At 41.7% G+C, this 15,135-nt stretch overlaps 1 protein-coding gene across 1 annotated transcript in view; it reads left to right on the forward strand.

The window, feature by feature from the left end:
- The window catches only part of jak2a (Janus kinase 2a), a 24,642-nt gene extending 9,639 nt beyond the window's left edge, over positions 1–15,003 (forward strand). Inside the window, exons 3-24 of the mRNA XM_008324401.3 lie at positions 1,956–2,079; positions 2,166–2,286; positions 2,998–3,143; positions 5,066–5,360; positions 6,373–6,492; positions 6,616–6,773; positions 7,238–7,349; positions 7,464–7,650; positions 8,615–8,736; positions 9,343–9,477; positions 9,551–9,638; positions 10,294–10,421; positions 10,517–10,655; positions 10,738–10,889; positions 11,460–11,610; positions 11,694–11,827; positions 12,858–13,047; positions 13,125–13,249; positions 13,346–13,518; positions 13,725–13,842; positions 13,958–14,071; positions 14,359–15,003. Coding sequence (XP_008322623.1) covers positions 1,956–2,079; positions 2,166–2,286; positions 2,998–3,143; positions 5,066–5,360; positions 6,373–6,492; positions 6,616–6,773; positions 7,238–7,349; positions 7,464–7,650; positions 8,615–8,736; positions 9,343–9,477; positions 9,551–9,638; positions 10,294–10,421; positions 10,517–10,655; positions 10,738–10,889; positions 11,460–11,610; positions 11,694–11,827; positions 12,858–13,047; positions 13,125–13,249; positions 13,346–13,518; positions 13,725–13,842; positions 13,958–14,071; positions 14,359–14,466 — 3,140 coding nt within the window. The 3' untranslated portion in view covers positions 14,467–15,003. The remainder of the gene's footprint in view (positions 1–1,955; positions 2,080–2,165; positions 2,287–2,997; positions 3,144–5,065; positions 5,361–6,372; positions 6,493–6,615; positions 6,774–7,237; positions 7,350–7,463; positions 7,651–8,614; positions 8,737–9,342; positions 9,478–9,550; positions 9,639–10,293; positions 10,422–10,516; positions 10,656–10,737; positions 10,890–11,459; positions 11,611–11,693; positions 11,828–12,857; positions 13,048–13,124; positions 13,250–13,345; positions 13,519–13,724; positions 13,843–13,957; positions 14,072–14,358) is intronic.
- Positions 15,004–15,135: the final 132 nt, after the last annotated feature.

A 15,135-nucleotide genomic window follows, 5' to 3' on the forward strand; every position in this document is an offset into this window, starting at 1 on the left:
GAATCACCACAATGAATGAACCAAGAAACAGTTAACCAGAAAAGATGACTAATTATGAGTATCAAACCTTAAGAAAATACGAGGTCCTACTTTGGACCAAAGTCCAAAGTGGACTTTGGTCCAGGAAATGACCCAGGCACTATCCTATCCCTAGCCAAACCTGTAACAATTAAATATTGTTGTTGTTTGGTCCATGTGTTTTTAACAAGAACGGCTTCTTCAGTATTTATTTAGCCAATCAAAACCCTCAGAATATATATATTATACTGTATATATATATTTTATATATTTATATATGTATGTATGTATAATCCTAGTGTGTACTAGTGAGAATCTAATCAAATTGTGCCCAGAGCTACGTGCATTTAATCAGTACCTGAACATAAAATGTGTATATAAAATATGTTGGCTTTATATTAGCAAATATATTTTAATGTTGGTCATTTAAATATTAGCTCCAAGCCTAAAAAGTGTTGAATGTTCATTCTTTCGCTCGATACAAAACACAGTACACACTCAACAAGCAAGTTACAGAAACACTGAGGTGAATCCAACGCCATGAACCATACAGTAGTAAGTTATTAGTTAAATTGAAAAAAAAACAAGCACTTTATTTAAAATCATCTCTGTGTGGTATACAAAAAGACATATATTTACATGATTGATTGATTTGACATTTATTTTTTTGACACGGATTTCAGTGTTAAAATAAAAACCTAAACATCTGTTGTATTATGTCAGTCTGAGTTCCACCACTAATGATTGAACTTTAAGGATCTATTGAGGAAAGTTATTAATAATCTATTAATGGGCAGATACCCAGTACATTTTCATAGTCTGGCCTCGGTGAATTCCAAATGATCAGTCCTGGTATACCTGAATCATAGTTACATCAGTGGCGTGTTTCCCTGCAGCTCATGGCTCATATTATTTTTTGGAACACCTATACACGGAACAAGTGAAGGCTTGTTTGTAGCACAGCCGTAAAAGCACTTCCTCCACTGCGGCTGACTAACTTCCCTTTGCACTCTCATACCCACGCCACACAGTCGTGCTTCATGCTGTGTGACATTGCATGACTTTTTTTTTTTTTTTTTTTGAGGCCCAAAAATTGACCAGCTGATTCATACCTAGTGCTACTATTGGTCATGAGGTTCTGGCAGAATTTGAGTTCCCACAGAAGGGTTTATGGTCATGGGAAAATTCCCTGCGTTTAGACGGTCATTTGGGTTCACTGGTTTGCTTCAACAAACAAACATGCAAAAAAAAAAAAAAAAAAAAGGTTCTTTTAGATTTGCATGCCTAGAGAGCGATGGAGCTGAATGGTGGACCATTGCTGTACACTTACAGTTGCATTCTAGAGTGGAGCCATAACAGAAGCTGTGTGTGTGTGTGTGTAAACAGAAAGTTATCCACAACAATGTTTATACAGAAATACTGACCTGGTGTCTTTGTTTTGAGATGGCCTATTCTTTTAGGAAATAAAATGCAAAAAAAAAAAAAGAAAATCCTCCTTAGGAAGATTTGATCAAAGGCTGTGATTATCTTTGAGCTTAGTTATAGTTTCTTCATGGCAAACTATACTCACTTTTGGGTAACCTTTAGCTGTCCAAAACTTCAGTAGTTGGACCACACCTCTGTCCTACACACAGGGTGTCCTTATTCCAAACCAGGGGTCAGCGACTATATTGGATGGAGGGGGAGAATTTTTCTGGACACACATCTTGGTGGGCAGACACCCAAATACAATGAAATTCATCTTTGTCGAAAAATTACCAAAAAATGAAATCTTTGTTTTTTTTTAATAAAGATGTACTCCAGTCAACATGCTTTTCTACTGTATCAAATACTGGTCCAAATCATACAACAACCACTGTATAGCTGACCATAACCACGAGTCTTGATTGGTGGAAAGTTATTTAATTTTTATATTTTCTTACTTTTTGTCTGTGAAGGGATCGCCCCGGTTTACTTCAACATGTTTGGGCTCATGAGGGAAAGTGACCGGACGTGGTTTCCACCCAACCACATCTTCAAGCTCAACCAGTCAGACAGTGAGAACCTTCACTTCAGAATCAGGTAGAATTTATTTTCTTACATCATACTTATATATTTCCACTTGTCCTTGGTTGAATCATCACCTCCTGTGTGCTGTTTTTATCCAGATATTATTTTCCTGGCTGGTACAACAGCAGCACTTCCTTTCACGCCCATCGCTACGGCGTGTCCAAAGGCATGGAGGCTCCTGTGATAGACGACTGTGTGATGGCCTACCTGTTCTCTCAGGTTGGTGCTGTCACCTTCCTGCATTACTACATTGTAATAGAACTATGAGTCAAGACCAGAAATGCAGGATCTTCAAGTCGGGTATTTAGTATTTCTTAAATGTCAGTAACCTGAGGACGAGCTTGTTTCCTTTCCTCTACCTCTGACTCTGTCTCTGTCTCTACTGCGACCACTTTGTCTTTCTGAGTTGAGAAAACAGGAAATGGGGGCTGTTAACAAAGGCTGTAGTGAAACCATTTAACAATTCTTTTTATGTCAACTACATGAAGTGAACATGAAGTGTTCAGTTCGCTGTGCCAGAGTAAACTTTCTGAACCTGCTGTGAGCCTCCTAAAGACGGAAGAGCTAGATCATGAAGTCATTATTGGATCATTCAAAATAAGAGTGGGTGTCATGGTTCTTTATTCATTAACTAAACGGTTTTAATTATGTTTTTGGCAGAGCGGACATTTAAATTATAACAGACCAAAAACAGGTCTCTCTAGTCCCATTAGTTTCAAACTGAATGAACTTTGGATTTTAAAAAAACTGGGGCAGAGAAGCAGGGTGAGAAAACAACATCTCTCATCTATGTGATCTGCTCAGGTCTCATCAGCTCCATCCTGCATACTCCACATCTTGTTTCCACACAGTCCACACACCTCCATTCATTCCAATCTCTCTAAACCATGGTTCTCATGTTTTTTCTCTTGTTTTTTTTTTTTTTTTTAGTGGCGTAGTGATTTTCTCAACGGCTGGGTTCAAATACCAGTGAGCCACGACTCCCAGGAGGAATGTCTGGGGATGGCAGCGCTGGACATGATGAGACTGGCCAAAGAGAGCAACCAATCACCTGTGGACATCTATAATGACGCCAGGTAGGGTGTGAAGACAATCCTAAAACAACAACACCTTCATGTGAGGCCAAACTGTTTCTGATGTAAATCTGACTTTCCCATCCAGCTGTGGTGACAGTGTGTGAATATGGATTTTCACAGCAACGACACTGTCTCCTCTGGATTCTGAGCCCAGCATTACAATAGTTTCATTACGTGGGCTCAGGCGGCTGAATGAATCCTGTCTCTGTGTGAGATAACTCCTGAGTTACAACTGTGTCTGTAATATCTGATCTGTGGTTAGCTCTGGCACCGGGGGCCAGACTTGAATTGACAATAACTCCTTTATATCTAATGGCATCATTAACATTATTTGTTTGAGCTGCGGCCTATGGTAAGAACAGTGGAGATTCACCGTTACTGAAGCTGGAAATGTGTGTTTGACCAGAGTGACCCTGACATCTGTGTTGCCTGAGAACATGTTCTGTTTTAATATCTCACTTCAATGCAAGGACTTCACAAAGGAAGATCTGTGTGTGTGTGTGTGTGTGTGTGTGGAGAGTCTGTTTGAAATGTGACATACAATCAGAATTACAGAGAACGGTTTGTCAGTGTTTTTACTCGGGCATTTAATCCTATTTGTTCGACATAAACAAGTCGAGAGACTGAGGCCTGCGACAGACGCCGAAAAAGTTGAGTCCAGAACACTGTTGAGCTCCGTGTCCAATTTTCAGTTTGTTAAAAAAAGTAGAGAACCGTTCGTACAGGGCGACAGAATTCAAATTTTGCTGTAAATCGGAACTCACATACTGAACATGAGTACGTATGTCATTATTATTATCTACGCTAGCACAGTAGCGACATCACAATCTAGGACACACATGTCAAACTCAAGGCCCGGGGACCAAATATGGCCCGCCAAGCTGTTTTCTGTGGCCTGCAGGAGCTTAAAAAGCATTTAGTAAAATCCATGTAGCAGAGTTTCTTAACCTATGAAATTACATTTTTTTATTACACAGCAATGAACAATACTTGTAGCTTGAATAAATAATAATCAATTGCAGAAACATGTATTAGTCTGTTATGGAGTAGTTCCGTCTATCCCAGTGGTCCCTGACCTTTTCTGTTCCAAGGACTGGTCAGCCAGTACCACCTGTTACTACAGACCAGTACAAAGGTGCTGAGCATTGAAGGATCATTACATTTTCAAAATAAAACATCTTTTAGACTCTATTCTGTTTGGATCAGAGTCTGAATGACTTTTACTTAAAAATATTACCAGATTATTTTTAAAGAAAGAAAGTAAATGCATATGACTGGATTTTCTTTGAATGAAGTAAATTAGTAAAAATTAAGGAATTTTTTTCACTGTGTCCCACTGCAGCCCGGTACCAAATAACCTATGGACTGGTACTGGTCCACAGACCGGGGGTTGAACACCCCTGATTTATACAGTCTTCATTTACAACCGGCTCTTCAAGGGGAACTGTACTGCTGATGTGGCCCCTGACTAGGACATAAAAACATCAACAGAGTCTGACTAACGCCTGGGAGCCATAATGAGGGGCAAAAGGTTCCCAACCACACAAGAAAGTGAATGTGGCACATCACAACGTTTGGCTTACAATTGACGGATGTAAACAAAGCCGTCATTATTCCACCACACGCCAGATAGTTCCCATACTAAATTTGTTTTCATGCCGTACCTCAGAATGAATGAACAGAACTAAATAAAAGAAATAAATTTATGGAAGTCGATCGAGGATGTCGAAATGAAGCCCCCCCCCTGTATTTTATTGTTGCTGTTGTTTTAAAACTTTTTAGAAATATAACTAATTTAATTTTTTATCTCCAGCCTGACAACAGATTTTTGGTCCAGCTGACGATGTGTTGAAAACATCCCTTTAACAATTCTGACTTGGTTCTGACCTACTGTTTTCTGTTCTTTTTATGTTCCATTCAAGCTACAAGTCCTTTTTGCCTAAGTGCATGCGAAGCCACATCCAGGAATACAACATCGTGACCAGGAAGAGGATCCGCTATCGCTTCAAGAGATTCATCCAACAGTTCAACGAGTGCAAGGCCTCTGTGTCCAACCTGAAGCTCAAGTACCTGATGAACCTGGAGGGACTGCTGCCCTCCCTCTACTCTGAGCGCTTTCAAGTCACTGACCTCTCCGCACATGAGGAGACCATCGTGGTCTCGGGTAACAAAGGGATCCAGTGGTTGAAAAGGATAGAAGAGGACGGAGGGAAGGAGGTGAGTTCAAGACCGACACAGTCACGCTGTTGATGCAGCCATGGCTGTTTTTTACCAACAGATGGAGCTACAGGAGTTCAGTTGGAAATCCTGCACAAGGAGGCTCATGTTTTTGACCCAGTACATGGGTGATACCATATTGGTATCACTGCATTATAAACACTAATATTAAATCTGTACCTTTTACATTTAAGGTGCAAAAGTTTAAATCATTTTAAAAATTCTCAATTAAAATCTATCTCCATTTTGCTGGTTCAATAGTATACATCAGACAATGACTATTTAAGGATAAAAAAAGTGCTTTCAAATGAATTATCAAAACATTCAAGAATATAAAGGTAAAGGTAATTTAATTTCCAATTGCAATTGAAAAGTAAATCATAAAAAATGGTCTCATGTTAAAGGAGTATAAAACGACTCAAATTGAGCCAGGAAATAGGTAAACGTAGGTAAAAAAATATCTCAGTAGTAAAATAACAAAGTGAGCTGAGAGAAAAGGCTTTAAATTAGCTTGAAAAAGAGCTAAAATATTGATCTTTTATGAAACATATCAGATCGTATTTCGATTCTGAATTTTTGACAACCAATACCGATCCTGAGTATTGGATAGAGCATCCCTACAAATATGTTAATATGTGTTAAAACAGTGATTCCCAGACACTGTGAAATTCAGACCAATTCACTGAACTGGTCTGAAAACTAGGGATGTCCAATAATTAACTATTTATTTACTCATCCGATATGCCGATATTGTCTAAACACTCAATTTCCAATTCCAATATCCACCGATACCAGCACGGTGAGGCAGTGGTTGTACTATTTTTAGAGCACACATCATCAGGTGAAACCCAGGGTAAAAGCTGTCCAATGCCTTGGTTCAAACTAAAAAAACAGACCAGAGAGACTTGCAGCTATGTAGGACTTTTTTTCTAATTTAAAATATTTGCTGTGGCCGAAGAAACCTTGTTCTGTTCTGTTATTATTATTATTATTACTTGTGCTTTATTTCCAGGAGCTTCAAACATACTGCGACTTCCCGGAGGTGATTGACATCAGCATTAAACAGTCCAACAAAGAAGGCTCTGCCGACAGTCGCATCGTTACTCTGTCCAAACAGGACGGAAAAGTCCTGGTAAAGCATTGAGCACTACTCTCTTGAAATTAGTTGTTGTTGTAATGGTTTTTTTTACTTCCTCAAGTAGAAAATATTTTATATTGTTTTTTTTTATTTATGTTCTACATCATCTTCTATAAGGAGCTGGAGTTCCACTCTCCATCGGAGGCTCTGTCATTCGTGTCTTTGGTTGATGGTTACTACAGACTGGTCGCAGATGCCCATCATTACCTGTGTAAAGAGGTGGCGCCCCCTAGACTCCTGGAGTGTATTCAAAGCTACTTCTACGGCCCTGTGTCGTAAGTATCTCATGTCATGTAGTGAATACTAATATAATATTTATAAATTTATATATATTTATATATATACACACACACACTATATATACTGTATATATATGTATATGTATATAGATAGATATATATCATGGCATGCCGTTCAGGTAATTCATCTTTAAATATATATACAAAAAGTCTGAATATATATATACAAAAATCCTGAATATATATACAAAAATCCTGAATGTACAGTATATACAGAAATCCTGAATATATATATACAAAAATCCTGAATATATATACAAAAATCCTGAATGTACAGTATATACAGAAATCCTGAATATATACATACAAAAATCCTCAGAATTAAGGCTAAACTTACAGTATAATAAGTTAGATTAAAAACAGTATTTTATAATAAATATGTATTAAAAACATGTATCAAAAACAAAATACAAAAAGAATGTTGTTTTGTTTAATCCCAGGATGGAGTTCACAATACATAAGCTGCGTCGCTCTGGTAATCACCAGGGTCTGTACATCCTTCGCTGCAGCTCCAGGGACTACTACAAATACTTCATGTCTTTTGTCGTCGGGGTAACGAGTTCACCTGGCTTTATGTCCTTTTAGATCAACTTTAGACATTTATGGGCCTGTCACCACTACATCATTAACACCCCCCTTTTTTTTTACTACTTTCTCTGTGGTCAGTATGAGAGTATGGTGGACTACAAACACTGTCAGATCCTGAAGCTGGAGTCAGGAGAGTACACCCTGAGCGGAGCCAAGAAGAGCTTCAGCACACTGAGGGAACTTCTGCACTGCTATGAAAAGGAGGTGCTGCGCACAGACGGATACACCTTTCAGCTGACCCGGTGCTGCCCTCCCAGTTCTAAAGGTTAGCGTTCACATACAGAAATGGGCTGAGCCTCCTTGTACTAAAATAAACATGAAGTAAAACAATAACATAAATATTGATTATGACACCTTGTTTCCCTATTTGAAACCAATGGTGGCTCCCCTAGAAGGGGAAGTCCCACCTCGAGGGTGCAGAGCGATTGCAATGTTGCAATGATATTTTTTTATTTGTGGGAAAATTGATATGTTATTGATATGTTGGGGGCGGGCTCAACAATTGACCTATCTACAACAGGGGGCACTGCAGACAAACTTTGGGTACCACTGCATCAAAGAGGGTTTCTGGTTCATTAAAACCTGTAACAAGTTAAACAAGATATTTAACTGGACATTTGAGGCTTGATTTTAGGTTAATTATGAACAAAAATGAAGTCAGACCTGAGTGAAGAGAACAAAGGTCGGTGACTTCCTCTACAAAGCACGTGTCCTATTGATGTTTTAAAGCGAATGAGTTCAAAAGGAAACAGTTCATGTTGCAGCGGATTTGTAGTGTTATTTTAGGCCTGTAGGGAGGAATAAGGCATTAAGCAAATCTACCAGCATTGGTCAAGTTAGTGTTGCATTTATAAGGAGAGGGATTGTATACGTAAAGAAAAAAAAAATTCTCTTCACCTGCAGCTTAAACGTGGTCCACGTGTTTTTCTAGAGTCGAACAAGCAGCCTATTAGCTTTGCCTCGCTGCACTTCAAATAAAATGCACTTCAGCCTTCTCAGAGCTTCTCATCCATGACTCATGAGCACATTACTGAGTCTCCAGCAGAGTAAACACCCGTACACCTACATATAATTAAAGCATTAGCCTTTTTACATAAGCTCCTTTATGGAATAAAGTATATAAATATAATAAAGTATAATCCATTATGGCTTTTATGGAATAACGGAAATTGACGTAGCTTCTCTGATGATCACACTTTGATTCTCCGATGTTTTCCCCCACTCTCCAGAGAAATCCAACCTGCTAGTGTGCAGAAACAACCAGGGGGCAGAGGTTTCCCTGTCTCCATCTCTCCACACACACATCAGTCAGATGGTCTTTCACAAGATCCGGAAAGAGGACCTCATCATAGTGAGTAAACCTGCGTGTGACGCTCTGATCTGTTGATCTGACCTTAGTCTGACACACTACAGAGGACGAGACAATGATCACACGAAGGATTCTAAATATAGTCAGACACTGTATACACGTCTAGGCCCAGGGTCCAGACAACGAACGAATCGAGAGGGACTCTGATTATCCAAGGTTTTGATTCAAACAGAGGACCAGCCGGATCGATCTAAGGTCACCGCGGTCACTGCAATTAGCATTAAAGACTTCCCCAAATTGATCGACCTGCGGTAGAGCGGGGTCATCAGCTTCAGTCCCTCAGTGACTTTCTGTGACTGCTGCTCATGTTGATACCCCAGTGTTCGCCTCATCTTCTTCACGTTATGTCTGGAAGTGTGAAATCTAGAACAGTGTGTCTGTCACAGGAAAACCACAGCACTTAGCACAAAGTTTAGCTCGTCTTCACACGTTAAACTTCCTGTTTTGAACATTGGAGTGTCTGACTATCACCGGGCTAGTTGGGCCTTTGTGGTCCTGAGGAAGTGCTGGATTGCAGCATTTAACACATTTGACAAATATCTATGTCTATCCATCTATCTGTGTGTCACAATGTATCATTGTGTTTAGAGTGAGAGTCTGGGCCAAGGAACCTTCACCAAGATCTTTCGAGGTGTGAGGAAGGAGCTGGGAGACTACGGAGAGCTCCATCAGATTGAAGTGGTGATCAAGATCCTGGACAAGGCTCACCGCAACTACTCAGAGGTTGGTGTGTCTGTGTGGAGGCGGCAGCCAGCCATTCTGATCCTCATTAACAGAAACCTCTCTCTTCCACCAGTCCTTCTTTGAAGCAGCCAGCATGATGAGCCAGCTCTCGCACAAACACCTCATTCTCAACTACGGCGTCTGCGTTTGTGGGGATGAGAGTACGTTTGTAACACACACACACACACATTGTTAGAGAATAAACAGAAATATTATTGCGACGGCGATGCTGACCAATCAGTCAGCGCGTGTAAAGACAAACGGAAATATAAGGAATCGATGCTGTGAATCTAACAGACAGGAAGTAAGGAGGTCCTGACCTATTGACTTATGTTGACCTGCTTTAACCTTTCACCTGGTCGGGATTGAGCTCAAAGAATTAACAAGTGCAGTATGAGGTTTGGAGCTGTAAATAAACAGACGCTGCAGGACAATGAATTGATCATCAACTGGTGGCCGGGGGGTCAGATGTGGCCCGCTGGCCCTCGTCTGGATTCCAAAATATCAAGGAACCGGAATGACGTGAATTCAGATCCTGTATCTCTGCAGTTCTAGTCAGTCCAATAGTCTATAGTGGTAGCTTCCAAGTGACAGTGAAAAATGTTTTTAGAAAGAGTCCAGAAAAGAGTTAAGTCCCTGCAATTACAAGTCCAAGTCGAAACAGAAAAAGTCAGAGTTGAGTCTCCAGGACTCAGAGTCTTAGCTTGAGTTATTCTTCATTACTGTTTGATTATTTAAAACAAGTGTAGTAAAATAGAACAGTGAGCGCTGCTGAATTCTACGCTGCTGAACTGTAACGTCTGTTCTGTTGGTCAGACATGATGGTGCAGGACTTTGGCAGATTTGGTTCTCTGGACATTTATCTGAAGAAGAACAAAAGCTGCATCAACATCACGTGGAAGCTGGAAGTGGCCAAACAACTGGCCTGGGCCATGCTCTACCTGGTAACACCCTGACCTGCCGTACACACGCGGTACACTGACGTAAAAAAAAAAAACAAACTCATATCTCTGTGATATTTCGTCATGTTCGCACACAGGAGGAGAAGAATCTCGTACACGGCTACGTCTGTGCCAAAAATGTTCTGCTGATCAGAGAGGAGGACAAAAGGACGGGCAGTCTGCCCTTCATCAAACTCAGTGACCCTGGCATCAGCATCACTGTTCTGCCCAGAGAAGGTCAGAGCCACGTCTCCACAAACCAACACGATTCAGAGTGATGTTTGTGATCCAGTTCAAAGTATGGTATCGTACTCTGTAGTTCTCTTGGAGCGTATCCCGTGGGTGCCCCCCGAGTGCATCGACAACGCCCAGAACCTGTCTTTGGCTGCAGACAAGTGGGGCTTCGGTACGACGCTGTGGGAGATATGCAGTGGTGGAGACAAACCACTCAGCACTCTGGACAGCTCCAAGGTAAACCGTAAGGCCATACAACGGCATATATAATACGAAGTGTGTACAAAAAATAATCTGTAATAAAGGCATAGTTCAACTGTTTTCTACTAAACAGTGATTGCTGTAATTGTTGGACACCATCTTGTTTTTTTTTAAATTCCTTTTAAGGGCATGGTTGCAACTCTTTTGTTATTTACACACATTTTGCAGAGACACTTAAATATACTGTAGTTCCTCAACTTGAAATATCAATATTAAGAACAACTCATTTCAAGCCAGCAAAGAATGCTAGGCTAATAATGCAGCCCCAAACCGTTACAGAGCCGGACCAAACTTCTTTTAAAAAGGAAGACATACTCAACTTTTATTTTATCTGCCGTCCTACAGACATATTCACAGAGACCTGAACAAAAGCCCTTGAACACATTGTCCCTCAGTCTGTCCTCTGCTCTGTACACACACCTGCCCTCTGCAGCCATGACGGAGTATAAACAGCATTTGTACAACTTGAATATAATCCAAGGCTTTTTTTTTTAAAGATCATACTTCACATTTCCTTTCGTTCACTTTGACCTCCGTCTTCTACAGAAACAACTGTTCTACGTGGACAGACATCAGCTGCCGGCTCCTAAGTGGACAGAACTGGCCAATCTGATCAACAGCTGTATGGACTATGAGCCGTTGAACCGACCGTCCTTCAGAGCGGTCATCAGAGACCTCAACAGTCTCTTCACACCAGGTAGACACAGCTCCCAGCAGAGAGCTGTCAGTCTGTGTAGACGTGCAGATGACTTTAGTCTGAGTATTTTTCTGTCATCGCAGACTATGAGCTGCTGGTGGAGAGCGACATGTTACCCCACAGGACGAGGGGTCTGGGTTTCCCCTGGGCCTCTGAGAACCAGGAGCCGGCCCAGTTTGAGGAGAGGCACCTCATATTTTTGAAGCAGCTTGGCAAAGTGAGACCTCACACACACACACACACACACACACCACAGAGATACTGCTTCTTCTAATTTGAATTTCACCACTTTTACGGCAAGCTCAGAAAAAAGCAAAAGTCCCCCATTGCATGGCTTTGCGTCCCATATGGGGAGCGCAGCCCCCATTTTGAGAACCACTCTGTTTGAGGATGTGAGGTTAGACAACAAGTTGTCACATGTCAAACAACATTTCCTTGATGATCAAGATAGGTAATGAGCCCCCTGGTGGTACAGCCAGGCACAGATGTGGGGCAACCACAATACTTCACTGCCCCACTAGGTGGCCATGGGGATACAGATAGTTGGGAATTCTTTCATATCCAGTTTGTATAGATCAAGTACATTTTAAAGTAAATGATGACTTAGATTGTCATTGCAAAACAAATGTGAAACACAGACAGGAAGTTAGCCAGAAACATTGATGAAATAGCTAATTGTGTCAATTAGCTATCATATTTGCTAGCTAAAACTGTTGGCAAAACTGATACCAGAGAAAAACTAAAAGAAAGATAAGTAAATAAACTGTAAAAGTAAATGTTTGTCCCCAAGCGAAAAGCTAAAAAAAAAATGTACACAAAAACAAAAGATAACAAGATATTCAATGCAAATACATAAAACACAGCTGATTGGTAGTTGAAAGATAACTAGTTACTGAGTCAAACCTAAATGGTATGTTGTCTAAACAAAAGGTTAGCATGGAAATAGCTAAAGGTTTACTAAGTTACATAAGTAAATACATCCCTCCCCAAAAATAACTTAGTTTTAGTAGTAGTAGTAGTAACTAGTGCAGTAAGAGTGGTTATCGGATTGATTTCAGACATGGTAGGTGCTATACTGCCCCCTGTCTGCCTGCTGTCAGCAGCTAGACCAGAAAAGTCTTTGTAATGGTTTTCACATACGTTGTCAATACGTTAGTCAATCGTTAGCCAATCACGTCATTGCTTTTTCTTTTGCGTTTTCTTCTTTTTCCCTCGTCATCGTGTTCACCATGGACCCTCTGCTGCAGGGGAACTTCGGCAGCGTGGAGATGTGCAGGTACGACCCCCTGCAGGACAGCACTGGGGAGGTGGTGGCCGTGAAGAAACTGCAGCACAGCACCGATGAGCACATCAGGGACTTCGAGAGGGAAATCGAGATCCTTAAGTCACTGCAGCACGAAAACATCGTCAAGTACAAGGGGGTCTGCTACAGCGCGGGTAAGTGGACGACGTCTGACGTCTCCGTCTCTGTCCCAGAACGATGCGGAGACCACTGTCCTCTTTTCTGGTGACAGGTCGGAGGAACCTGCGGCTGGTCATGGAGTACCTCCCCTACGGCAGCCTCAGGGATTATCTCATCAAACACAAGGATCACTTTGACTCCATGAAACTGCTGCACTACGCATCGCAGATCTGCAAGGTGTTGTAGGGACTGGGTACAGACCAGGTCCACAGATGCTGGCAGCTCACACTCACTCACTCACTCTCTCTCTCCCTCCCTCCCTCTGTGTGACAGGGCATGGACTACCTGGCCCTGAAGCGGTACATCCACAGAGACCTGGCCACCAGGAACATCCTGGTGGAGAGTGAGATGAGGGTGAAGATCGGTGACTTTGGCCTGACCAAGATGCTGCCGCAGGACAAAGAGTACTACACCGTCAGGGAACCTGGAGAGAGCCCCATCTTCTGGTGAGGATGGCCTGCTGCATGTTGGACATGAATGAATGTTGAAACTCCTTTCATATTGTTCTAAGTTTGGAAACTCTTTGCCAAACTTTTCACCAGCGTTGAACTTACTAAGATGAAAGGAATGGATTTGGTCTCCGCCTTGTCTTAGATACTGGTGTTTTCTCCAGCAGTGTGTGTATTTACTGTGTCGTGTTACGTTTCTGCAGGTACGCTCCGGAGTCGCTGACAGAGAGTAAGTTCTCCGTGGCGTCGGACATCTGGAGTTTTGGCGTCGTTCTCTACGAACTCTTCACCTACAGCGATAAGAGCTGCAGCCCCCCAGCAGTGAGAGCCACCAAACACTAGTCTATTTCAGCTGATGACGAGGAGCCGCTCACTGTAACCATCGACACTGTTGACGGTCGAAAGTTTGACTTTGTTTTTTGTCTCGACGTTCCAGGTGTTTATGGAGAAGATGGGAAATGAAAAGCAGGGACAGATGATCGTCTACCACCTGATAGATTTGCTCAGCCAGGGATACAGGCTGCCCACTCCTGACAACTGTCCACAGGAGGTCAGTCACAGCAGAGAGCCACCTTTAGCAGCGTTACTGCGATCCTACCAACCTTTGACCTCCTCTTCAGTCAAACCTGCATAGATATATACTACGCTGGTTAGCCTTCTACTCTAGTGGAGAGTAGAAGGCAGGTGTGACCATGAGGCAGAGGACATAAGCTGGAAGACTACCATTAGCATTAGCATTAACAGCAGCCAGTTATCAGCTTTAACAATGGACTTTAAAAATATAATCCAGTTTAAATTTTTTTTTTATGGTTCCTCTTTGTCTTCTACTTCCCTCAGATCTGCAACATCATGTCAGAGTGTTGGAGCGGAGACCCCAAGCTGCGGCCCACCTTCAAGGCCTTACTCCTCAGAGTAGAGTCCATCAGAGAAATCAAGCAAGGATGAGTCCCCATGTTCAGCACCTTGGTCAGCAACCATGGATTTTTCTTTTTTTAATTCACACCATCAGATCCTGGACGATTTGTTTACATCAGATTATGTATAGAAAAGGTTTGCCAAAGTTAGCGCAATACAAACCAAATAAATATATGTATATCTGTGGGTTCACCATGGTTACACCATGAAGACTGGAGGATCATGAAGAACGCAGCAGTGACGTTTGGACGACAAACAGTTGGCAGTTTTCAGGATGGCACAAAAGTGCAGCAACCGTGAATGCACCATAAGAGCACTTCAGGGCCCAGCCTAAAGACATCGGACAAATCAACCTTTAGACGATGAAAACCAGGACGAACGCTCGTCCTCATGTCTGTCTGCAAGATAATCTCACAGAAATGTCACATGACGAAACCCCTCCAATCAGCTTCAATAATAGCCTTCTGACCTGTCCACTACTCACTGTGTGTAACTGTTACTGTTTAAGGCAAAAAAATAAAAAAGTCACGAGATGTTTTACAGAAAAAAAAAAAAAAGAACAGAACAGGAACAAGAGGAGTACTGGTTCTAGATGGAGGAAGAAACCAACTGGTGACCACATCAGTCCTGGCTGAAACAGGACGGTGCATGAAGTAACAACTGAATATTAGGTATGAAACCCTCGTGACGTGATTCCTG

The sequence above is a fragment of the Cynoglossus semilaevis genome, chromosome 14, assembly GCF_000523025.1.
Source record: "Cynoglossus semilaevis isolate Cse_v1.0 chromosome 14, Cse_v1.0, whole genome shotgun sequence".
In the NCBI taxonomy this organism is placed as follows: domain Eukaryota; kingdom Metazoa; phylum Chordata; class Actinopteri; order Pleuronectiformes; family Cynoglossidae; genus Cynoglossus; species Cynoglossus semilaevis.